We start from the raw sequence: 27,444 nt of genomic DNA, 5'->3' as shown, positions 1-27,444 counted from the left end.
TCTGGGTAGAAGTGAGGAGCTCCTCTGCCTGGCCGCTCCGTCTGGGAGGTCTACCACGGAGGCCAGAAGCAATGTGGGGGCTGGACGTGGTGGCTCACGCCTGTGGTCCCGGCACTCTGGGGGGCGAGGCGGGTTGATCACTTCGGGCTAGGAGTTCGAGACCAGTCTGGCCAACTTGGCGAAACATGAAGAATACAACAGACAAACCAACCAACCAACTCAATGACAACAAAACAGGTCTACCCTGGAGTCATACTCTAATTTTTTCTATTTTCCTCCCTTTCTGATCCTTTATCCCACTTTCTTTTTCTTCCTCTTCCTTCTCCCTCTTCTTTGTCAAATAGAGGATTGAGTTATTATCACTGATCCATATAAAGTCCCTCTCTCATTTATTTTAACTCCCACCCCCATTTCTATTCCCCGACTTCCCATGTGCAACCTTCCTAATATGTTTGATACGCATCTTTTTGTTTGTATGTATTTTTAGAAAATGTTTATTGTTTTTGTATGCAAAAAAAATTAATAAAAAAAAAAAGAAAATATATGCAAATCAAAAAAAAAAAAAAAATACTATGAGCCAAAGATCCGTATTATTATTATTAACAGAGAGGATCTTGACTTTTTAGAAAATTATTTCATGATATTTTCACGATAACTAATGATTGCAGAATAAGGGCAAAGAAAACATCTTCTTTGAAAATAAGAAAAAATTTGTTTATATTTAAATAACAGGGTGGAGGATGGCAGGAGGAGAAAAGTAGTGAAGAGATTAGCTGACAAAGGTTAGACAGCTACTCCACTCTGTTGGTCTCAGGGCTTGTTTCAATTTCTCCTAGCCCAACCAAGCCCTTCCTGGGACATTATAGTCATAGAGTAAAAGGAATGAGATATCTGGCTTTTAACTCAATGCTGAGTTTGGGAAAACAGCCATCAAAGAATCCTAAGTGCTAGTTTAATTAAAACATTATGATAACGCTTACAAAGTGGCAAAATGAGGTAACACAATTATTCTTCAAAAAGATATGTTGTTATAACACGGATTGAACAAAACATACCTGTTAGTGTATTTCCTCCTTTATATGGGAGGTTTCGGACAGCTTCAATCACTTCATCTTTTGTGCTAAATGCATTCAAGTGCCATTCTATTCTGGGGTCGCCACTATACTGTGCAAGACCTGGAAAAAAAGATTAGGAAACTCACCAGGAATAATGGGTTACTCAAAAATCTAGTGGGCTACTCAAGAAACCAGAATGACGAAAGGCCTCATCTTTGCAACATTTTTTTTTTGACCTGGCTATAAATTTTCAAAAAGACTTGCTGAGTAAGATCAATTAAAGGAATCAAGTTAGACATATACAGGGGTCGAGGGAGTGTACATATTTTCTAGCCATTTATAAATGAGTACCCAATTAGGTACCTGGCATTAAAAAAAAATCTGATCATGTTTGTAGATAAAAGGTCTAGCTTTATTTGTTGTTGATTTATTCTCAAAGGAGTCATTTTTCTTAATGGCTATTTAAAAGTTAAACTAGGAGACTTTGTTTAATAAAGATTTATTATTTTTATTATTTGTAATATTGCTCAAAGATTTACAACTTTTTTGCTTCTTACCTGGGCTAGAATTAATTTGGCAAAGATTATCTTGTACTATTAAATGATTGCCAATTTTCTAGTTCAACATTTTCCTAGATTTAGCTATTTCTTTTAAATAAAAAGAAAACTGCTAAGCAATTAATTCTTAAACAAGCTGTAGCTTTTAAAGTTTTATTTATATTATTAACAGAGAAAACCTTGACTTTTCAGAAAATTAAAATATGTTCAATAACTAATTGAATGACAGCATCATTGCAAAAATTAGAAGGAATAAATATTTATTGATTCAAACACGTGCTTTGGGGGACCATGAGTATCCTGCAATCCTGAAAGTCACTTTGTAAGGAATTTTTGAAATTTCTTAAAACACTTCCCAGCAATTTTGCACTGACAACTGACTGCTACCGCTAATAATAGAAATTATACCAATTCGTGTCTTCTCTGAGCCCACATCGAATGCTGTAACCAGGTTTTCCAAGAAAAGCCGAACCAGTCTGAAGTTGAATCTTCCAATACTCCATGAACCATCGACCAGGATTACAATGTCAGCAATTGCTGGAGTTTGACAGACAAATTTCACTTCTGCAAAGCACAAACCAGAAAAGCACATGTGTTAACTGTTAGAGTAACTTCAAAAACAGTCCATCTTAATGTCTTTTAGACAACTTAGTGCTAAGAATACAAAAGAGTTCCCGCAGGAGCAGCCACCTTTTTACAACTCTTCCCTTAAATGTATTTTACTAAAAAAAAAATTGTGGTAACGGTTGGCAGTAGAGCCAGTGCTCTGGAAATAGGAAAACACTGGGCAGGTTCACACCATCCTGACAACTCAGCCTTCTGTGTATTTTAGAAAGTAGTGTCTGTGCAAAAGCATCCAGCTCTGAGCTTTTGCCTGTTGATTCTTTCCAGGAAAGGTCTTAGCAACACCAGTGTGTGCCAGTCAGCCGAGATGGGAAGACGGCCAGGAGGCAAAAAAGACGGCTCTACTATCCTGATAAATGTATGCTACAGGAAGTGATAGGAAAAGAGAAATGCAGACTTTCTGAATTCAAGGAAACGTTACAGCAGCGTATTTAATCCAAGAAAGGTACAGAGACTTTTTCTAAAGTAGGAAGGGCTTTTGGAACAAGATAATTGGAAAAAGGCCAAAGAGTTTCCCCAAAGTCAAATGTTTTTTGCATATTATGTGTATATGACAGTAAATTTTGTTCCTAAAGATCATGTAAATGATTGATTTTTTTAAATGGCTCAATTAGCACTTAGGACAAAGATTCAGAAGAGGATGCCCAGTGGCCATGGTACCTATGCTTTACTATCAGAGAAGGCCCCACTCACAGCAATGCTGGGGAAATGCAGAGGGCGAATGGCTAAGTCTCTACAACAATGGAGGAGGCTGCCTGATCTAGGGTAGATCTGTGCTTCTTTAGGGGAAACTCACCATTTCTATTCACAGAGCCAAGACAAAGGAATATTCTCCAAGTGTTTCACAAATCCTTAACAATGTTGATATGGTTTGGTTGTGTCCCCACCCAAATCTCATCTTGAACTGTAGCTCCCATAATTTCCATGTGTTGTGGGAGGGATGCAGTGGGAGGTAATTAAATAATGGGGGCAGGTATTTCCCATGCTGTTCTCTGAATAGTGAGTAAGTCTCACAAGATCTGATGGTTTTATAAAAGGGAGATTCCCTCTGCACACGTGTTCTTGCCTGCCACCATGTAAGATGTGCCTTTGCTTCTTCTTTGTCTTTCGCCATGATTGTGAAGCCTCCCCAGCCATGTGGAATTGTGAGTCCATTAAACCTCTTTCCTTTTTAAATTACCCAGTTTCAAGTATGTCTTTGTTAGCAGCATGAGAACAGACTAATACTTTTAGTACCTATTGCAACATTGCTTCGTACTCTGGTCTGTGCTTCCAAAGAACTGCTTAACTTTGCTGAATTTTCATATTAGGACTAGAGATCATTAAGTGAGTGTGGCGGGCAGAGGGGTTTGGGACTGGGTTTCCTGTATCCTTTTCATTCTTGCTGGCTTAGAAAAATCTTTATTTTTTTTAACATATATAATGAAAACCAAAATACAGAAGTGTTCATAAACAAGTTGAATATGCTTTTACTTAAAAAAAAAAATAGTTGAACTACTATGGTTGGCATAGGCAGTTTAATATACGTGTCTCTGCACCTACCAGGCCACATTGTGCTTAAAGGATCTTGACTTTTTTCCAGATATAAATATTCATGGGATACCTAGATGCTTTTACCAGATGGGGAAAGAATGAATTTGCCAATGAAATACTCCAATATTCATTATGGAAGCTAAACAGTACAACTCAATCCAAAGTTTGTATATTCACTTTCTGGCACCAGATTCCCTTTCTTAATCACCAAATACAGAGCCATCAGCTGGTAACTTTGTATTTGGGAGTCAGCCCTACTGTACCACACTAAGAAAAAGGCTAAAATGGAATACCACAAGAAGTCACGGGATAAAAATTAATTTGTTTTTTGGACATAACCAGGGAAAACTGAAGTCTGGTTAAGCTTTAAGAACCCATTTTTCTCTGTTTTTATGGGGAAAAGTTCCTCTCAAATGGAGAGTAGTTTTCTTTCTTTTCCAAAACTACTGGGGATATTATTTCACTTATAAATTAATTGGGAACCATGTGGATAGGATCTTAGAAAGGGAACCCTTTCTGCTTATTTAAAAGAGAGGTAATGAAATTGGAATTTTCTGGTTTAAAAAATAACTTCCAATAGATATATTCTGCTTATTTAGGTCATTCGAGTCAGAAATGACTTGGAAATACAAATTCTGTATAGCTCCTAAACAAGATATAGAACTAATTGACTATAAATCAAAAGATTGATAACTTTAACAAGACTAAAAATGTTTAAGTTGGTCATCAAAAGACATCTTAAAGAAAATAAAAGCATAAGTGTGGGGTATGGTCAAGGTCTTAGATTTTGGGGGTAAGGGGTGTGTGGGTGCTTATGACACCATTAAAAATTACTAATTAAGTAACTAATTAAAAGAAGAGGGAAATAATCCTATCTGGCATGCAGAAAACATTATCTAGAAAAATAATTTGAGTGTTTATGTCACATAATTTAAGCACCAAAAACCTTAAAAGCAAACTACAACTCGGCATATTTCACTTGAAATTAAGACTCTTAAGAAGATATTTTTTCAACAATTTCAAAAGTCAAAATCTATCATTGGTTTTGTACTGCAAAGTATGATTTTTCTTGAAGATTAGTACATACTCACTTGAGAACTGTAAAAACAATATTTTTTCTTGTGTCCTAAATCCAGGTTATCAGCTCTAAGACATATATAAACACAATGAACGCTAATGGCTATTTCCATCATAATGTACACATGTACAATATTTGTCCCATAAACAGGTTTGCCTGTGCCAGGGGCAAACAGCTGTTCATATACTTGGTACAAAGAGGTAATTTAAAAGCCACTGTGTTCAAGTTCAATAATCATATACCTTAACCATAATTCCAGCTGTTATGTGAATCTTTTTAAAGAAATGCATTCAAATCATTGTCTTACTATAAGCAGGAGCCCAGATTCAAAACTGAAGACAACGTTACTCTCCACTGGCAAACACATTACCCATTTCACCATTCTTAGAGAGACACCGATCAAAAAGAAAATATTAAGTACCTTAAAATGTGTTAAAAATCAAGTGGTAGAAAAGAAAACCAGACACACCTGGAAGCCCAGGTGAATGTGTAAAACACAGCAGCTAAATGTAGCTTAAATCTATAATATAAAGGAATGAGTGCATAAGCTTTTATTGCTAAGACAATATTCCAAATTAATTTGTAAAATAACATAAATCCTTTGTGTCTGCAAGCCTGTATTTAAAATTAAAGCAAATGGACAGAGGAAATGACCTCTTGAACTGTGTTTTAATTCGGCTCTTAACTTTACATGAGTCTTATCTAAAATGCAACTCTGAAAATACAAGTGGTATATTAAAAAATGCCTAAGCAGCTGAACTTAAAGAAAAGCACTCAATATATGGCCCAGATTACAAAGATAATAACAGTTTAATGTCACAGATAGAATCAAAAGGAACAATTGCACAAGTCCAGGAGAAATGATCCCCTTTCTCTTCTTTTTTTTTTTTTTTTTTTTTATTAATTATACTTTAGGGTTTTAGGGTACATGTGCACAATGTGCAGGTTTGTTACATATGTATCCATGTGCCATGTTGATTTCCTGCACCCATTAATTCGTCATTTAGCATTAGGTGTATCTCCTAATGCTGTCCCTCCCCCCTCCCCCCACCCCACAACAGTCCCCGGGGCGTGATGTTCCCCTTCCTGTGTCCATGAGTTCTCATTGTTCAATTCCCACCTATGAGTGAGAACATGCGGTGTTTGGTTTTTTGTCCTTGCGATAGTTTACTGAGAATGATGTTTTCCAGTTTCATCCATGTCCCTACAAAGGACACGAACTCATCATTTTTTATGGCTGCATAGTATTCCATGGTGTATATGTGCCACATTTTCTTAATCCAGTCTATCGTTGTTGGACCTTTGGGTTGGTTCCAACTCTTTGCTATTGTGAATAGTGCTGCAATAAACATACGTGTGCATGTGTCTTTATAGCAGCATGATTTATAGTCCTTTGGGTATATACCCAGTAATGGGATGGCTGGGTCAAATGGTATTTCTAGTTCTAGATCCCTGAGGAATCGCCACACTGACTTCCACAATGGTTGAACTAGTTTACAGTCCCACCAACAGTGTAAAAGTGTTCCTATTTCTCCACATCCTCTCCAGCACCTGTTGTTTCCTGATTTTTTTTTTTTTTTTTTTTTTTTTTTTTTGAGACGGAGTCTCGCTCTGTCACCCAGGCTGGAGTGCAGTGGCGCAGTCTCGGCTCACTGCAAGCTCCGCCTCCCGGGTTCACACCATTCTCCTGCCTCAGCCTCTCCGAGTAGCTGGGACTACAGGCGCCCGCCACCACGCCTGGCTAATTTTTTTTGTATTTTTAGTAGAGACGGGGTTTCACTGTGGTCTCGATCTCCTGACCTCGTGATCCGCCCGCCTCGGCCTCCCAAAGTGCTGGGATTACAAGCGTGAGCCACCGCGCCCAGCCTGTTTCCTGATTTTTTAATGATGGCCATTCTAACTGGTGTGAGATGGTATCTCACTGTGGTTTTGATTTGCATTTCTCTGATGGCCAGTGATGAGGAGCATTTCTTCATGTGTTTTTTGGCTGCATAAATGTCTTCTTTTGAGAAGTGTCTGTTCATGTCCTCTGCCCACTTTTTGATGGGGTTGTTTGTTTTTTTCTTGTAAATTTGTTTGAGTTCATTGTAGATTCTGGATATTAGCCCTTTGTCAGATGAGTAGGTTGCAAAAATTTTCTCCCATTGTGTAGGTTGCCTGTTCACTCTGATGATAGTTTCTTTTGCTGTGCAGAAGCTCTTTAGTTTAAGTTTTGTGATGAGAAGCATTGGAAGAACTAGCGATTTCTTAACATTCCATATTTGGAAATGATGTACATTATTATATTAAATGTTAAGTCTGGGTGTGGTGGCTCATGTCTGTAATCCTAGCACTTTGGGAGGCCGAGATGGGTGGATCACCTGAGGTCAGGAGTTCAAGACCAGCCTGGCCAACATGGTGAAACCCCGTCTCTACAAAAATACGAAAATTAGCCAGGCATGATGGTGGGTGCCTGTAATCCCATCTACTCAGGAGGCTGAGGCAGGAGAATCGCTCGAACCCGGGAGGTGGAGGTTGCAGTGAGCTGAGATTGCACCATTGCACTCCAGCCTGGGTGACAGAACGAGACTCCATCTCAAAAAAAAAGAAAAGTTAAGCCTTCCACACTCATCTACTGATTTAGTCCTCACAACAACTCTATGGAACAGGTACCATTACTATCATTCCCATCTGCAGTCAAAAAGTATGGCATACAAGGACTGTGTGATTTGCCCAGGGTGTCACACAGCTAAGAAGTGGCAAAGCTGGGATGTGAAACCCAAGTAATGTGTCTCCACAACCTATGTTTTTAACCACAGGGCTACATACTGACTTCAGGAAGGCACTCTATGTTATGTAAATCTAGAAATCAAGGGGGAAAAGCTTGTTACATAAAGCAGTGTCTCTGCAGGGCTTGCCCCTGCTGTGTCCACAGCTAATCTGTGCTGTTTGCTAACATTTCGAATTATTTGTCTAGAACGTTTTTCCCTCCCAAATAAATGCACTTTCATCCTGAAGTTGCCCATGTGAAAAGCATCCTTCTTCCAATAATTTTACACCAATTTTATTGTGTTACTGACATCATGAGAAACTCCAAACCCATGTTTATTCATTTGATGTTATGCAACTAATTTCCTGGATGAAGTTTATTTATTTTTTGAAAATCTATTTAGTGTTTATTATGTACCAAGCACTATTCTGAGCAACTGGGAACACAACAAAGCTCCCAACTTCTGGCAGTTTAAATTCTTTTATTTTATTTTGACTCAACACCACTCGGTGATTAAATTCTTAGTGAGAGGAAATAGGCTATAATAAAGAACATAGGTTCAGATGCAAAAAAGTGCTTTATAAAAGTAAACAAAATCATACAAAGAGTAACTCTATGTGGGGGCAAGGGGTAATGTTACTGTAACGGCAATAGTATGAAATTACCAAATTAAAAATCTTCCTTTTAAACCATATTATTGTTTTTGTTCTAATGGCATTCAAATTAAAGACCCAATTATGGTTTATATAATGAAATGTCTACAATACATTTTTAGATAAAGGTATTTATCAACATAGTCAGTGAAGATAGAAAAGAGGGAGCTGACAGAAGATAACTTTTTCTGCCAGGTAAACTCCTATTCATCCTTCAAAACCCAGGTTACACTTTACCAACTCCATGAATCTTTTCCCACTGTCCTCAGATGGAACTCACTACCTGCCCTTCTTTATTGACTCTGGATTAGTACATTGTTTGTTGTGCCCATCACACTGGAATATTATGATTGGCTTCCATTTCTTTTTTTTTTTTTTTTTTTGAGATGGAGTCTCGCTCTGTCACCCAGGCTGGAGTGCAGTGGCGCAATCTCGGCTCACTGCAAGCTCCGCCTCCCGGGTTCACGCCATTCTCCTGCCTCAGCCTCTCCGAGTAGCTGGGACTACAGGCGCCCGCCACCACGCCCGGCTAATTTTTTTGTATTTTTTAGTAGAGATGGGGTTTCACCGTGGTCTCGATCTCCTGACCTCGTGATCCGCCCGCCTCGGCCTCCCAAAGTGCTGGGATTACAAGCGTGAGCCACCACGCCCTGCCGATTGGCTTCCATTTCTATCTGCCTGACTAGACTGTGAGCTCCTTGACTGGGGAGGGCTTTTGTAACTTGTCTTTTTAGCCGCTTTATCTGGCTCATCTCTTGACATATAGTACATCGGTGTAGGTAAACTACATTGAATTGTGTTGTTAAAAAATAATTCCTCTGTTCACATAGTTCATACTTCCAGCAGGGCACTAGAGAAATGAGCCATGATGGCTCAATTAAATGTGTTGTCTCCTCCTGCCCTGCCACACTACCGCACTGGGAAAGTGGATTACAGTTATTTAGGAATCAGGGAGATTGTATCAAAGTGGCCTGCCTTCCTTGATATTTTCCTAATGCTGGAGGCTAAGTTGAATGAAAGGAGAGTGTGTACTATTTTTATTCACCCTGTCTTAACCTCAGTCAGAAAACCTCACGATGATTTCACCACAACTGGTCTAGGATTCATTTAGAGGCTTTGAATTATTTTGTTCTATGCCTCTAGCAAAATATCAAGCTCAGCCGTTCATTACACAAGACATTTGAAGAAATACTGTGGCCACAGAACGATTTTTCACTTAAGTCTCCTGTGAGGTTACATTCAAGTTTCCAAACCAAGAGCAAAAGAAAATCCCTAAGAATTTGGTACAGTAGAACTCTTGGAAACTCACTGTTACCGTGTAGAGATTGGCTCCAGCCACACTACTGAAGATATTTTTATAAAAAGAGTTAACATCATTTTACATTGCCAAAAACTCAACGAGAAACCTTCATTCTGAAAGCATTTTTCAATACATTGGCAAATTCTGACTTTTACAACATTCCCATGAGAAGCCATGTTGTCCCCATTTTTCAGAAAATTAAATTGAGGGCAGGGCGTGGTGGCTCACGCCTGTAATCCCAGCACTTTGGGAAGTTGAGGTGGGTGGATCACCTGAGGTCAGGAGTTCGAGACCAGCCAGGCCAAATGGTGAAACTCCATCTCTACTAAAAATACAAAAAATTAGCTGGGCATGGTGGCAGGTGCCAGTTACCGCAGCTACTCGGAAGGCTGAGGCAGGAAAATTGCTTGAACCCAGGAGGCAGAGGTTGCAGTGAGCCAAGATCGCGCCATTGCACTGCAGCCTGGGCAACAAGAGCGAAACTCCATCTCAAAATAAAAAAGAGAAAAAAGAAAATGAAATTGAGGTTCAGAGAGGACAAGTGACTGACTTACTAGTTACTGGCAGAGCTAGGACTGGATAACAGGTATTTTTTTCTTCTTCTTTTTCTCTTTTCAGAGACAGGGTCTTACTCTGTTACCCAGGCTGGAGTGCAGTGGTGCAATGCTAGCTCAATACAACCTCGCATTCCTGGGCTCAAGTGATCCCGCCTCAGCCTCCTGAGTAACTGGAACAATAGGCACATATCACATGCCCAGTTAATGTTTGTTTGTTTGTTTTTTAATTTTTGTAGAGATGGGGTCTCACTATGTTGCCTTGGCTGGTCTCAAACTCCTGGGCTCAAGCGATCCTGCAACCCCGGCCTCCCAAAGCACTGGGATTACAGGAGTGAGCCACCTCCACTGCACCCGGCCACAACAGGTCTTCTAAATGTTTTGTCCAATATGTATTTTCCAACATATCACACTATCACTACCATGGAAGTTGTCCTCACAAAATGCAACACAGATGGTCACTGCCGTGGGAGATGACATCAGAAACCATCCATGTAGGGGATGTGCAGCAAGGGGCTCATTTCAGCTGCGTCTGGAATTTACATTGATCTGAGTGAGGTTAATATCCATTTAATCCAATCATGGGTGGAAATGTACCTTTCAAAGCCTCCCTGACAGATGCCTGCCCTATCTAAAACAGTACTCCTGTGACTCACTCCTTTTATCCCTGTTTTATTTTTCTTCCTATAACTTCGGACTTCCTAGAAATATATTATACAGTGTGTGGTTAATTTCTTGTGCCAATTTGACTAGGCCATGGGGTGCCTGCACATTTGACCCAACGTTACTCTGGATGTGTCTACGAGAATATTTCTGGCTGATTTTGGTGGACTGAATAAAGCAGATTCCTCTCCCTGATGTGGATGGGCCTCTAAGGGATTGCAGACTGAAGAGAACAAAAATGCTGAGTTAAGAGAGAAGCCTGCCTGACTGCCTTGAGCTCATACATTTTCTTTTCATGCCTTGAGACTTGAACTAAAACACTGGCTCTTGGGTCTTGAGCCTGCCAGTGTTTGGATTAGAACTTATACTATCAGCTCTCCTGGTTCTCAGGCCATTGGATTTGAACTGAAACTACATGGTCACTCTCCTGGATCTCCAGCTTGATGACTGCAGATTTTGGGATTTCCCAGCCTCCATAATCACGTGAACCAATTGCTTATATTAAATCAATATCTCAAGCAGGCACAGTGGCTTGTAATCCCAGCACTTTGGGAGGCGGAGGCGGGCAGGTCACTTGAGGCCAGCAGTTTGAGACCAGCCTGGTCACCATGGTGAAACCTCATCTCTACTAAAAATACAAAAATTAGCCAGGTGTAGTGATGTACACCTGTGATCCCAGCTACTCAGGAAGCTGAGGCACAAGGATCGCTTGAATCTGGAAGGCAGAGGTTGCAGTGATCCAAGATCACACCACTGCACTCCAGCCTGGGTGACAGAGCAAGACTCTGTCTAAAATAAATAAATAAATAAATAAATAAATAAATAAATAAATAAATCTATTTCCCCCCCCCCCCCACACACACACACATCACAAACACATCTCACACATACACACACCCCTTCCGTTGCTTCCTTTTTTATATTAATAATTATGAAAAGCCTACCATTTAGTGATAGCTTTCATCAGATGCTCTACATACATCATTTTCATCTAAGTCCAGTATTAATCCTATAAGGTAGATGTTCTTCCCATTTCATAGAGAAAGAATGGTTAAGTAACTATATAGGTTAAATAACTTGTCCACCATCACACACTGAGCAAGTAGAAAAGCTGAATTCAAATTCAAACCCAGAACTAACTCCAGAGCCTGAACCATTCAACTCCCATCACAGAAGAGAAGTATTTCAGAGAAAGGAAGGGAGGGGAGGAAGAAGGAAGGAAGAAAGGAAGGAAAATATGGACAAGCCTTGCAATTAAAGATAGTACGAAATCAAAGCCGTACGCATTTGTCCTATATTCGACCTGGGATGAATAACATCATGACAACTTATAGGAATGTGAAGCCCGGTTGCTGCACCACAGCCGAAACAACATTTCAGCTATCACTCAGAGACCTACAGCCTAAGAATAACTAACAATCCTATAAACACCACATGCATCACATTTCTCCTCTGCTCTAAACTGGAAGGGACTGGGAGAAGACACGACAGCTGTCTTCAAATATATAAAGGGCTGTCATATAGACAAGGGATTAGGAGGATTCTATATGCCCAGAAGGAGTGTGTAAAGTGACAGATTTCAACTCAATTACAGACAGGATGTCCAAAGATGACCATCTTGGGAAATACTAAAATCTCTGTTAATGACAGCAGATGCAAGACAACCCTTGAAGAAATGGCTCAGGAGCCTCTACCATCCCCGTGACTGGTTGAACTGCAGGACTCTCAAAGTGACCTAAATTTTAAGATTATTTCTTCCTTCCTCACCTACCAAATTAAGCCTAAACTGTTCATTGTGCTTTCCAAAGCTCTCCATTTGACCCATCCATGTATATTTCCCACTTCCTCCCAATACAATTAGTCTTCTTTCTCCCAACAACATTCCCATCTCAGAAACTTTTGACTCAATTTTTATTCCCCCATCTCCTGTAATGTACCCTCTCCAAACTCTTCCTACTCTACCACAATACAAGATACCTAAAACAGATTTTAATTCCTTTGAAAATATGTGATCCTTCTTATATATTTTTACATAAAGTTTGCTTTAGGCCAGGCATGGTGGCTTATGCCCATAATCCCAGCATTTTGGGAGGCTGAGTCAGGTGGATTGCCTGAGCTCAGGAGTTTGAGACCACCCTGGGCAATATGGTGAAATCCTGTCTCTACTAAAATACGAAAAATTCCAGGCATGGTGTCACATGCCTGTAGTCCTAGCTACTCAGGAGACTGAGGCATGAGAATCACTTGAGCCCCAGGGGCGAAGGTTGCAGTGAGCCGAGATCGTGCCATTGCACTTTAGCTTGGACTACGGAGTGAGACTCCACCTCAAAAAAAAAAAAAAAAAAAAAAAGACAAATAAAAAAATTAAGTTTGCTTTAAAGTTTTATTGATACAGTTGCCTAGTTATTTCCTGATTTCCTTAAGTGAATATTGACCCAAGAGAGGCTATTTTATCTGATCACCTCTATTTTAAAATGAAATTTGCTCAACTTCAGGAGCCGGTATATTATATTCCCATTTATCTTCAGCTCTGTATATAATGCTGCATGATCTGGCTGTATGTTTACTTTGGTCATTTAAGGTGATTTTTCACAAAACACAACTCAATTATCCCGGTTACTCCAATTCATTAATAACGAACCAATCCGGATATTTTGCAATTTCTGAAGCCAAAACATCTGCTTAATTTGACAACAGTGAGCCCTGCAGGTATAGAGACAAGATACTGAATAGAAAATTCTTAGACAAGAAGGAAGTTACAAGTCAGAGAAGCCCGAGCATTCCTATGGGAGACTCACTCTTCTAAAAATCAATAGCAGTCTTCATAGCTGTAAGGTATCTGATTGTTTTAAAAATGATATGTTAAAAGTTCTTTTAAGAATGAAGACATTTGAAAACTTATTTCAGACAGAGTTAAGATTTCTTACCACTGGAGAATTCACAAGTTGAGAATAATAAACTTTGCTGGAGGCCAGAGGAAAAGTGTCAGAATTATTCAAAACTATCTTATCAAGGGCAGTAAGGGAGAAACTCGAGGAAAACTGGAGGTCTAATGCTAGGAGAATTTCATCTGATTGTCGTCAGAGGTGCATAAGCATAACTTTTCAGGGAGGGGGTTGACAGGGAGGAGTGTCGCTCTGTCTCCTAGGCTGGAGTGCAGTGGTGCCATCTCCGCTTACTGCAACCTCCGCCTCCCGGGTTCAAGCAATTCTCCTGCCTTAGCCTCCTGCGTAGCTAGGACTACAGGTGCATGCCACCATGCCTGGCTAATTTTTGTATTTTTTTGGGAGATCTATGTTTCAAAAAGAAAATGTTATGGAATGCTCAGAGAGCAGAAGTGAGGGGAGAAAGGGGCTAGCTAAAATTGCAGGAGAACCTTTCTGTAATACATGTGTTGCATTAGATCAATGTTTCTCAACCATTTTTAGTTATCACTCCCATAAGGAGCCTTTAGACATTTTTTCCTAATCACCTCCTCATGAAATTTTAAAATCACAGGTATACGATATAGCTGTTTATGTATGTATTGTATATTTATACTTAACACATAAAAGAATTAATATTTTTCACCTTTCACTCCCAAAATCAATTTTTGCCCATTTAAGGATATCACTCCCATTGAGAGTGCATGTGTTACATCATTGTTTGTAAAAGAAAATTGTTTTTTCCTGAAACCCAGAGCAACTTAAAGCATCATTTTAAAGGTGATCTTAATGGTCAAATTATGCTCCATATGATTGAAACTTTACTTTTTAAAAATTCTTCAATTTTTTCATGATGTGGCAGAAACAAGTTTATCTTAATAGTGCACATTTGGGAGATAATCTAAACAGAATTGTAAAATATTTTAAAGCTCCCCGTAGTTGACTTAAATGTGTTTGCCCAATTCCATTCTCAATCTAGATATCTCAGTTAGGGCTAATACCATCCTTGCAGCTCCTGGTGTCGCCAGTCAGATTCTTGCATTTCCTTGTTCACTGCAATTGGATCAGAGATGGGCACAAGAGCTAGACCAATCAAAACTGTTCTTGAGATGTTTTCTGAAACTAACCTTAAAAAGCCTTCATAGCCCACCGTGCAGTGGCTCATGCCTGTAATCCCAGCACTTTGGGAGGCTGAGGTAGGTGGATCACTTCAGGTCAGGAGTTCGAGAGCAGCCTGGCCAACATGGGGAAAACCCATCTCTACTAAAAATACAGAAATGAGCTGGGCATGGTGGGGCCCACCTGTAGTCCCAGCTACTCAGGAGGCTGCAGCAGGAGAATCTGTTGAATTTGGGAGGTGGAGGCTGCAGTGAGCAGATATCGTGCCACTGCACTCCAGCCTGGGAAACAGAGTAAGACTCTATCTCAAAAAAAAAAAAAAAAAAAAAAAAAAAAAGGCTTCCTACCATATGAGATTGGGGTTGCTCACTATTATGTAATTCTGGAACTGGAACTCTGTGGGGGCCTTCACTGCCACTATAAGAACGCTACCGAGAAATAAAGCCATCCCAGAGGAAGGCAGAGCCAGGAGATGGAGAAGCAAGAGAGAGCAACTGATACTGGACTGAGACCCTAGGTCCAGCCATGCTTCCGTTACATGAGCCAGTACAATTCTTTTTGTACTTAAACTAGTTAGAGTGTGTTTCTGCTGAAGCCAAGGATTCCTGACTAATATGCTGCCTAGAATTTTTCGGTAAAGGTAGATCTTAAACTAAGAAATGAAGTCTAAAAAAAGAAGAGAAATGAATCCCACATAGTCTCTGAGAAAGAAAACAGTATTTCAATTAGCTCTAATGAGGACCGATAAATAAACGGTGGGAATTCCGAATTTTATAACATCAGTTGGATTCTTATATTTAAGTGAAAACATTTAAAAGATGTTACAGAATAGTCGTATTCCCAGTGGAGAGAAATCATGTCTTATCTTCGTTGTCATGGTTTCAACTAAGTCAATTAATATCACTTTTTAAAAACAGAGGTTTTGCCTAGGTTTTTTTCTGGTGTTTTTATGGTTTTAGGTCTTATGTTTAAGTCTTCAATCCATCTTGAGTTAATTTTTGTATAAGGTGTAAGGAAGGGGTCCAGTTTCAGTTTTCTGCATATGGCTAGCCAGTTTTCCCAACACCATTTATTAAATAGGAAATCCTTTCCCCATCGCTTGTTTTTGTCAGGTTTGTCAAAGTTCAGATGGTGGTAGATGTGTGGTGTTATTTATGAAGCCTCGGTTCTGTTCCATTGTTCTATATATCTGTTTTGGTACCAGTACCAAGCTGTTTTGGTTAATGTAGACTTGTAGTATAGTTTGAAGTTAGGTGGCGTGATGCCTTCAGCTTTGTTTATTTTGCTTAGAATTGTCTTCACTGTACAGGCTCTTTTTTGGTTCTATATTAAATGTAAAGTAGTTTTTTCTAATTTGGTGAAGTGGTTTTATCTAATTCTAATGGTAGCTTGATAAGGATAGCATTGAATCTATAAATTACTTTGGGCAGTATCACCATTTTCACAATATTGATTCTTCCTATCCATGAGCACGGAATGTTTTTCCATTTGCTTGTGTCCTCTCTTATTTCCTTGGGCTTTTGTTTGTAGTTCTCCTTGAAGAGGTCCTTCACATCCCTTGTAAGTTGTATCCCTAAGTATTTTATTCTCTTTGTAGCAATTGTGAATGGGAATTCACTCATGATTTGGCTCTCTGTTTTTCTCTTATTGGTGTATAGGAATGCTTGTGATTTTTTGAACATTGATTTTGTATCCAGAGACTTTGTTGAAGTTGCTTATCAGCTTAAGGAGATTTTGGGCTGAGACAGTGGGGTTTTCCAAATAAACAATCATGTCATCTGCAAACAGAGACAATTTGACTTCCTCTTTTCCTAGTTGAATACCCTTTATTTCTTTCTCTTGCATGATTGCCCTAGCCAGAAATTCCAATACCATTCAAGACATAGGCATGGGCAAAGACTTCATGACTAAAACACCAAAAGCAATGGCAACAAAGCCAAAATTGACAAATGGGATCTAATTAAACTAAAGAGCTTCTCCACAGCAAAAGAAACTATTATCAGAGTGAACAGGCAACAGGCAACCTACTGAATGGGAGAAAAATTTTGCAATCTATCCATCTGACAAAGGGCTAACGTCCAGAATCTACAAGGAACTTAAACAAATTTACAAAAAAAAAAAAAATCAAAAATGGGAGAAGGATATAAACAGACACTTTTGAAAAGAATATGTGTTTTTCCTATCAGTCTCTTAATTATTTCCAATCAGGTTCTGCATTCTTGTGCAAAACTCCAAAAATGATTAAAGAAAGCTGTTTGGACAACGATAGAGAAATAGGCATTAATGCAAATGTGCCAATATTATGCTCAAAGGAAAATACCACTTTTTTTGGTGAGTTCATTTTGCATTATTAAAGAAACATGTACAGTAGATTGGAAACAAGTATTTACCTGCACAGCCACTTCTGTTAAGGATCTTAACTCTGTGCATTTAAACTAAAATTGTAAAATATGTATAATATGTCTGATTGTATCTGAGCCACTGTCAATGTAGACTCTTATAAAAGAAAATTGTAGATTTCAGGGAAAACAAAGAGCGGTATAGTTCAATGTGGATCATGAGAGTACCACGACTTGGAGAAGGGGCTTATGCTAAGGGTTGCATAAACGACCTGTTTGGAGTGGAGCGGGGGCATCTTTTGTCTCCAGTGGGCCACACTAATGCATGCCACTCCACCTCCTAGGAGCCATAACTGTGTCCTGGATTGTCACCATCGTTTATAACGTACTTCTTTTTTTTTTTTTTTTTTTTTCTTTTCTTTTTCTCTTTTTTTTTTTTTTTTATTATACTTTAGGGTTTTAGGGTACATGTGCACAATGTGCAGGTTTGTTACATATGTATCCATGTGCCATGTTGATTTCCTGCACCCATTAACTCGTCATTTAGCATTAGGTGTATCTCCCAATGCTGTCCCTCCCCCCTCCCCCCACCCCACAACAGTCCCCGGAGCGTGATGTTCCCCTTCCTGTGTCCATGAGTTCTCATTGTTCAATTCCCACCTATGAGTGAGAACATGCGGTGTTTGGTTTTTTGTCCTTGCGATAGTTTACTGAGTACTTCTTAAGACAATTCTCTCACATAACCAGCGCTCTCACAAAGTCCTCACTGCCCTGGCACACACCTCATGGAAACCCTCATCTGAAAGAGGAAGACACCTATTTTCCACAAACCTCCTAAAAGTTCTTGTCCTATCCCAAGTCCTCATCACTACAATAAACCCTCTGAGATAGCGCCTGCCTGAAAGTGGACACAGAAAGAACTCCTCCGTAAACATATGTTCAAACATATCTTCAGTGAGGAAGGAAATGGATTGCTTATGAATCTTTCTTCTCCAAATGTGTATTGGTATTTATTAGAACATGTGCCAATAGTAGCCTCATTCTTCCATTGTCTACTTCTTAGTTTTAATTTGTTTCACTCAATCCTAGGTTTTGGAAAGGAAAGAGGAAGGTGCATTAGGGGAAAGAATACAGCAGTTGAGACACTTTAGAAATACATAGCTATAGCTAATAAATTCTGACGCCAAACTCTAATCCACAAATGCTTCCATAGACTTCACCTTAAACAACATTGTCTAAGCATCAAGTGGCAAAAAAAAAAAAAAAAAAAAAAAGCCAATCCAAACCCGCAAACTTCCTTGTAAAATTCTCCCTTAAAAATATTAACAAACCTGTTTTTACAAAAAGAAACACACAAAGGATAAGATGGAAACTAACACATTTGATTATATAGGAGGGGCAGGTAAAGCTGGATGGCAGGAATAGCAGACGTGATACTTCTTTTTCAGTGTCATCCTTTTGTAGACTTTTCAACTTCTGGAAATGCGCCAATGTTTTACATACTGACAGATTAACTTAACTGTATTAAAATAAATAACAAAACCACAGTGAATAGGGAAGAAAAGAACTAATCCGAGATCCTTTTGAACACAGATATGATATACCTTAGACTAAAAGCAAACATTGAACTCAAGTTAATAGATTTGTTTGTCTTTTTGCAGTATGCACAGATTAGCAGTTCTAAAACTATTTCTATGATTGACCATATGAGTAGATATATTTAGAATACTGGCAGCCATGTTTCTCACTCTCTTGAAAGGGGAGTTATAAATATTAGAAGAATGAGGGCTAAAATAAACCCTGTGGTATGGGCAAAAGATAGATATAAGATACAGTAAAATAGATAGATAGATAGATAGATAGATAGATAGATAGATAGATAGATAGAGACAGATAATAGAAAGATGATAGATGGATGATAGATAACAGATAGATATTGATAGATGATAAATAAAAGATAGATAGATAAATAGAGACAGATAATAGAAAGATGATAGATGGATGATAGATAACAGATAGATGATTGATAGATGATAAATAAAAAGATAGATAGATGATAGATAGATAGATAGATAGATAGATAGATAGATAGATAGATGATTGATTGCTAGAGAGCAAGAGAATGAGAGAATGAGAGACAGATGGAGAGATAATGGTATGACACTCCAGAAGCAATAGGCACAGCTAATACCCACATTTTGGTTTCAAAATACTATTCTCCACAAAAAGAAGCCAGGACTCATGGAAGAAATGGTTCATTTTAGGGCCAGGTAGAAAAAATACAAGAGCTCAGAATGTAGTTTGTGCCAGAAAGTAAGAAATAACTTAAGGAATGATGGGAACATATTTAAAAGACATAAGAGACAGCATGAAATAGTTCCCGCCTAGCAAATTTGGAACAATTTGAGCATCATAATAAATAATGATAGTAATGGATTATAATCCACTCAAATAAGAATCCACCAGTCCATACTCATATGAAAAGAAAAACAAATGTGGAAGAAGGGAAAAACCTTCTTTACAGTAGAATGCCAAATAATAAATGTAGAATGAAAAATGGAGTTAGAAAAATTACCATTTGAGAAACATCATAATAGTTACTGACTCAGGCAAGAATCAATAGACGCTAAAACAAGTAGGTGACATTTTAATGAGAAACAGAATATTTACATGTCTCAAAATATCTCATCATAAGCTACTTACTTACTGCAAGGGAAAATATATATCTGTTAGATTTCACCTTAACCAGAAATTTATCAATCAAGACATTAAGCTGTAATAGTCATGCTGGAATGGGAGACAAGACCTTAATGCATTCAAGGTAGGAGGTTGTACTTGATAGTTCTTATGTAAAGGAGGCACCCTCACAGGGCTATATCCTTACAAATTGCTGGACTAGAAAAATAACTGCTTTCTAGCAAGGGAGATGACAAGGAAAGTGTTTACACTGGCCTAAGCTCTATGCGGGGGAAAACTGTCTCTCCTGTGAATTTGTAACCATGGACAAGCCCTGAGTATCTTAAGACAAGAAATTAACAAAGAGTGTTTCTAGGTTAGTAGCAACCAAAATGCGCCCTTCTGAAGGAGCACACCCTTAAGACATGCTGTGAAGAATTTCCACATGAGTCCACAAGCCAAAGTGACACATCATCCTAAGAAACCAGCCCCATGAATGAAAGTCGGTATAAACAAGTAACAAGAATTTAACCCAAACCGGCTGCGGTGGCTCATGCCTGTAATCCCAGCACTTTCGGAGACAGAGGCAGGTAGATCACCTGAGGTCATGAGTTCAAGACCAGCCTGGCCAACATGGTGAAACCCCATGTCTACTAAAAATACAAAAATTAGCGGGGCATGGTGGTGGGTACCTGTAATCCTAGCTACTCGGGAGGCTGAGGCAGGAGAATCATTAGAACCCAGGAGGCACAGGTTGCAGTGAGCCAAGATTGCACTACTGCACTCCAGTCTGGGCAACAGAGAGAGACTCCGTCTCAAACAAACAAACAAACAAACAAACAAAAAAGAATTTAACCCTAAAATACTTTAATAATAGAATTATTGAATTCAGAATATAAAATGATCACGATTAAAATATCAGAATGATTAAAAAGTTAAAAAGGAACCAAGCACCATAAAAAATTCTAGCAACCTTGAAAAAGAAGCAAATGTAATTTCTAGGAATAAAAGAGTTCCCCATTGAAAAGAACAGGATAGATTAGAAAGGGGAAGAGATCTAGTGTCCTAAAAGACAGATATAAGGAACCCAAAATATTATTTGTAAAATCAGAGAGGTAGAAAATATTACTATTAAAAGACATAGGTCGTCCAAAGAAACTGTCATAAATCTAATTGAGAGAAAGAATATGAATATAAATTACTGAGAAAAATAATATTTAAAGAGTTAAAGGTTAAGAATTTTCTAATCCTGGTGAAAGATATAAATCTGAAATCTGGAAGCACAAAGAAATCTACATCTGGGCTGATGATAGTGAAGTAGCAGAACCCCAAAGATGAAAGACAGCAAGCCTGAAACGCAACCAGAGAGAAAAGAGAGGTCACCTATCAAGGAACAACCTTTAGACTGAAAACACACATGTCAACAAAGCAACAGGAGCCAGACCATAGTAAAATGTGTTTGAAATGATTGGAGACAACTCTCAATCTGGTACCCAGCTAATCTCTCAGAAGTGACTGCAGAGTGAAGATATTTTTGCATGAATAAAGGTAAGTTTACCACCACAGATCTTCTGTGAAGGAAAGTGGATACGTAGAGAAGGCCTGAGATGCAAGATGAAATGGTGAGCACAACAACTTCGTGGGCAAATCTGGACAAACACTGATTGTTAAAGAATATCTATAATAAATATATTCAATAATATATTTGTGAGGCAAAAAATAAGTTAATGGATTTGTCAAGAATGATGTGTAAGATGGGAGATTAATAGTTGAATTTAAAGCATTATTAAATTATACATTCTGTATTATAGGGTAATAGTAAAGATATTGATTAGTATTAGACTATGTTAGCTTTTCCAGGTCAGTAAGTGCTAAAATGGATTTAAAGAAAAAAGAAACTTGGTCAATTTTAAGTAAGGTGTAAAGAGAGAAAAAAGATAAGAAAAATGTAGGGTAATAGCACAAAATAAATAGTAAGTCCAAAATTATCAGTAACATCAACACATTTAAGTAAACTAAAGCTATCAAGTAAAACACAATGATTGTAAGAGAATTTTTTAATGCAAATAAATCTTCTTTACAAATTACTCACCTGAACTTGAGACACAAAGAGAGTGAAAGTTAAAGAATAGAGAATCAATGCATTATGTGAGTACTAAATAAAATAAAGGTGGTATAGCTATATTAACATTAGATAAAATAGTCCTTGAGGCAAATACTGAATTACTAAGAATAAAAAGAATCATTACAAAATATGAAAAAGAAAAACTGACTAGAAAAATATAATAACTCTTATTTTGTATTATCTAGCCTTTAGGTATTTAAAACAAAATTGCCAGAGTTACAAATAGAAATGGACAAATACCATCGAGGGAAATTAAAATGCACATTTTTCTCAAGGACACATGGAATGGTTTTAAAAACTGACCACATTTAAGTAATAAAATGCCTCAACAAATTTCAAAGAATATTCCTACACACCCCATTCTCTACCCACAATGCAATAATTAGACATCGATAATAAATATCTTCTTTTAAAATCTCCAGTTATTTAGAAATTAATAGCATATTTCTAAGTAATATGCTATTAATCAAGGAAGAAACCTAGTGAAATTTAGAAAATAGCATGAACTACAGCATAACAATACTACATATCAAAATCTATGTGAGAGCTCAAGCAGTACTTGAATATTTTAAAATGCATATAATAGAAAAGAAAAATTAAAAATTAAGGGATAAACACTCAACTCAGGATGTTAGAAAAAAGAAAATACAATGAAGTAAGTATTAGATATAAAAACATAAAAAAGATATCAAGAGGAGCTATAAAAATATACATACACAGCAACTAAATAACTTGATTCCAAGGTATACACTCTAGAAAAATTCTACCACATGTACAGAAGGAGACATAAGCAAAGATATTTACAACAAATTAATTATAGCAAAATACTGGTAACATCAAGAGTGGAAGGGTTAAATACATTGGAATATACTTATCCAGTGGCATTCTATTCTACACAGCAAAGAAAATGAATAAATTGGCTCTACATAAATCAACATAGATAACTTAAAAAAGTTTAACAGTAGATTTAAAAAGTTGCAAAGGTATACATCCATTATAATAAACTGTATATAAAATTTGAACTTTGTATAATTAAATACGTTTTAAGCTTGCAAATATATATGAAGTAAAATGACAAAGACATATTGGAATGACAAAAACTGACTTCAGCTTAGTGGCAGCCTCTTACAAGAGAGGAAAGGGAATTTACAGGAATAAGTAATGAGTTTTAACTGTATGGTAATAGGTTTATTTACTTAATCTGGACAAACATGTTTATGACATTATTTTTATACATTTTATTAAATATATTAGATATATTTATATCTATTTAATATATTTAATAAGTTGTAATAAATATAAATATAAACCTGTATATCATTAGAAGAAAAATAGGAAAATGTTTCATATTAAAATATTAGAAAACCAAGAAATGCATCAAAATTCAGAGTAAAACATTTGTCAAGAATTTTTTTAATTGTATTAAGAATTATCAAAAAGATGAATAAAGTTGCAAGGCAAATTATGCACCAAGAGAAAAATATTTGCAAAAATACAACAATATGTAGAATACGGTTTCATACTCAAAATATTTAGAAAGTTTTTATATATTCATTAAAGAAATAAAGACAACACAAAACAAAAATGAACAGGAAAAATTACAAATGACTACTAAAGATATGAAAAAATGTTCAACCTCACTAGTAATCAAAAAGATGTAAATTACACAAATGAGATATAATTGGGGAATTTTTTCAATATTAAGGATTTCAAATGTTGTAAAGAACTTATGAAATAATCATTGTTACATATTGTTGGCAGAAGTACAAATTACTGAAAAAAATTCAAGTCGATATTGAGAGAGCCTGCCATCTATCCATTTGGCAGTCTAAAATTTGCTTATCCTTTAACCTTGCAGTTCCACAGTTAGAAATATGTTGTTACAGCATGTTTGTGATGGTGAAAATTGAACAACATTAAATGCCGATCGAAAGGGGAATAATTGGCCGGGTGCAGTGGCTCACACCTGTAATCCCAGCACTTTGGGATGTAGAGGCAGGTGGATCACCTGAGGTCAGGAATTTGAGACCAGCCTGGATAACATGGCAAAACCCTGTCTCTACTAAACATACAAAAATTAGCTGGGCATGGTGGCACACGCCTTTAATCCCAGTTACTCAGGAGATTGAGGCAGGAGAATCGTTAAACCCAGGAGGCGGAGCTTGCAGTGAGCCGAGATCGTGACACTGCATTCCAGCCTGGGTGACAGAGTGAGATCCTGTCTCAAAAAAAAAAAAAGGGGGGGTTGGTGGGACTAATCAATAAATAATAATAGTCTATCCCATAGAATACTATCTATTAAAAAGAATGCGGTAGACTAACAGTAATACCTAACATTATTCAATGGCAGGTAATGTTGTAAGTATTTTACACATGCCAATGCATTTTATCCCAAAGAACTCTATGATCTGAATCCCATTCTCCACATTTTGCAGATAAGGAAATAGAGACATAGACATTTGGATAACTAGTATAAGATCACTCAAAGTGGTAAAGGCAGGCTTTGAATTTAGGCAGGCAAGTGGGAGAGCCCATGCAATTTACACTGGGTGATCCTGCCTCCTATATGAATTGGCATGGAAAGGTTTCCAAGTGAAAAGGTATGCAGAGAACAAGAAATAAGATAGGCTGTACATACACGCACCATTCTGAGAAAGGTGCCTGAAAGGTCACATGCCAAAGGGTTGAGGGTCATCTTGTGTGGGAAAGGAAGGAAGAGTACAAAGAGGCCACAGGCGATCTTCATATTAGACCTGCACTTCTTAGATGGGACCAGCAACCCCACATGTGAGTATTGCCTGTGTAATTAAAACAACCCAACTCCCAACATGAGTTAATCAAAATCGTCTCTGACCTTCTGGTGAAGATGGTCTACTCCCATTTCCTCTGTCCACAACTTTGACTCTGGGCTTTGGATCCTTTCTTTTTTCTAAATCTTTAACTGGAAGAAAAGTAGAGATACAGCACCATGTTATATTAAAGTCTATAAGAAAATATTCAATGAGTTTTACTAAAACCCTTGAAAGCCCTAAAAGTATCTATAGAAATGAGCTCTATGGTACAAACTCATCCCCAAATATTAGAACTGCTGTTTTTTTTTTTTCTCTACTTCGTCATAAGAAGACACAGAAACACTTAAGGAATTACGTTGGCTGAGTATGCACTATGGGCAGATGTGTCACACATATTTAATCCTTCATAACTGCTGTAAAATCAGCATAATTATCCCTAGCTTATACATGAGAGAATGAAGAACCAGAAAGCTAAAACCTATCTCATAAAACCAGTTAAGTGCTGGCACCAGGTTAAAGCCATATCTTCAAGTCTCTGGACTTAGCCTATGAGCTTGGTCCCCATTCTAGAAAGATCTTAACCATGAGTAGCCTCATTTGGAATTGCTCCATCAGCAAAAAAAGAAGGTGAAGAGCCTTATAATAATTCCTTTTCAAACTTAAAAAAAAGTTCTCTATTAGTAAATGGTAGTTTTTTTATGGCTTTAATTAGAAAATGTTCAAGGACCAAAAAATGCCCCTTGGCCTTTTAATAAATTCATATCAACCTACACCATTAGCTTAACTTTCCACTGCATTCTCTCCTTAAAACTGCACAGCTCCTTTTCTGCCAAATAGCACCTTAGGCTGTTTGAAGCAGTCAAGAGCCTGCCAAATGTCAGTGGTTTCTGCACAAATAAAACACCCTGTGAAAATGCAGAAGTGAGCCAAGGTATTTCAATTAATTGCTACATTCATTTCATGGAAATCAGCAAATGTATTAAAGGGTAAGCTACATAGAGGAAGCAATGATTTCCTCTGAACCACCCTTGCTGCCTTCTCCAGGATATTGTTCCATTCATCCTGTCTTTATCATATCCTCCTCCTCTTTCTTTCCACTGTCTTCCATCCCTTTGCTGAAATGGTTTGAGATTTGTCATTTGCCAAGGTCATGTCACTCCAATTCTATTATTCCTTTTCTTAGAAACCTTCCTTGGCTTTCTGCTACCCAGAGATTAAATCCTAGGATATAAAACAAAATTTTAAAAGATTTTAAAAATAAAAATGTAAGATACCTTGATCCTGATATGTATAAATTTTTAAAAACTTCATTCACCGACTTCTTTATAAGCATTGGCACTTTGGAGCACCCCCACTACCACCACCACACACACACACACACACACACACACTTAAATTCTTTTCTTTCTCAGTTTTTAGAATAGCTTTATCCTGGTTTTCTCCTTTTGACCACTCCTTTTCATTCTCATTCTTTGGGCTCTTTCTCTATTACTGTTCATGAAACACAATCATATACTAAGGTTGCCTTGTGTCTCTCTACACCCCCCTGTAATTTTACCATCCCACAATTTAAATTCTCACCTTTTCATAGATAATTTCCAAATCTGTAACTTCAACCCCACCCACACATGGGCTGTCACCCCAGATTACTTGCATTTTCTAAAAAAAAATATGTCTGCAACTTTAATATGAGAAAGATCATGCTGAGTGATGCCGGAGGTAGCAATAGCTCTAGGAAAGACTAGTAATAAATTCAGAGGTAGAGACTTGGAGAAACTTCCCTTTTGAGTCAGACTTCCAAAGAAAGGCAGGAATTTGCAGGCAAAGATTGACAAAACACATTTAAAAGAGAAAAAATTTTCCAACATAGAATGTGGTGAATTCTTATAAATTTTATGTTGCCTCAGCGTCCATTTTAAATATAAGTTGGACTTACTCGTCCTAGAAACAGGCTCAGTCACCCTCGACACAGTTTCTAGTCCTACAACATACCCTAAAGCACTAGTTCCTAAATGCGGTTAATCCAGATACCCGCCTTAAACCACTGCTCCCTGCCCATCTTTCAAAGTCTAGTTCAAATGTCACCTTTCCAGTGGAGTTTCTGCCGGTCTCTACTCGGGAGTTACTCTTATTATTCATTATTCATTATTCTCTCCTAGATCTATTTCTACCTTCTACTTCCCTATGGGAGAGCTGCATACAGCCTACCTCACTGGCCCCACTGACCCTCATTCTCTGCATGGACTATGCAGATATGCCACAATGACTGCCTCTCAGTCACAGTGTGACCTCCTGGAACTCATGCCTGCTTACTTTAAATCCCCCAATTAAAACTCTCCTCAGAGAAACCCGGGGATAATGCCCTAGACCCCAATAAAGACCTTGGCTTATGGGTGCCCCCACTTCATGTGTTCCCTGACCTCCATGGGTGTGGCCTCCAGGCATACAATGTAACTCCCAGGACCTGTAAGTAATAAAACCTTTATTTCCATCTTGTGTCTCTCCTAATCATTGAAGAGGTACCCTCCATGTTTAAAGGTCCTAAATTAAAACACAGAGCTATAAAAGCAGTCTATAAATAAACAAGAAAAAATAACAGACATTATGGAAGCTGATCCACTATGCCACTTATATATATAAGATATATATGTCTTCCTCATGCAGGGGCAAAAACAGTTGGAAAATAGATTGTTACAAGCAAAA

The 27,444-nt window shown here is 37.8% G+C and overlaps 1 protein-coding gene across 5 annotated transcripts in view; it reads right to left on the bottom strand.

Annotated features, from left to right (window-relative positions):
- The window catches only part of COL14A1 (collagen type XIV alpha 1 chain), a 309,275-nt gene that overhangs the window by 178,951 nt on the left and 102,880 nt on the right, over nucleotides 1–27,444 (bottom strand). For 4 of the 5 annotated variants that reach the window (XM_055287135.2, XM_055287134.2, XM_063643521.1 and 1 more), the window contains 3 exons: nucleotides 24,804–24,890; nucleotides 2,021–2,176; nucleotides 1,056–1,175 (listed from right to left, as the gene is read on the bottom strand). In XM_055287135.2, coding sequence (XP_055143110.1) covers nucleotides 1,056–1,175; nucleotides 2,021–2,176; nucleotides 24,804–24,890 — 363 coding nt within the window. The remainder of the gene's footprint in view (nucleotides 1–1,055; nucleotides 1,176–2,020; nucleotides 2,177–24,803; nucleotides 24,891–27,444) is intronic. The other variant, XM_055287136.1, reaches the window with a different exon arrangement.

The sequence above is a fragment of the Symphalangus syndactylus genome, chromosome 7, assembly GCF_028878055.3.
Source record: "Symphalangus syndactylus isolate Jambi chromosome 7, NHGRI_mSymSyn1-v2.1_pri, whole genome shotgun sequence".
Taxonomy (NCBI): Eukaryota; Metazoa; Chordata; class Mammalia; order Primates; family Hylobatidae; genus Symphalangus; species Symphalangus syndactylus.
The sequence above is the reverse complement of the archived record's forward strand: the minus strand, read 5'-3'. Positions and strand labels throughout refer to the sequence as shown.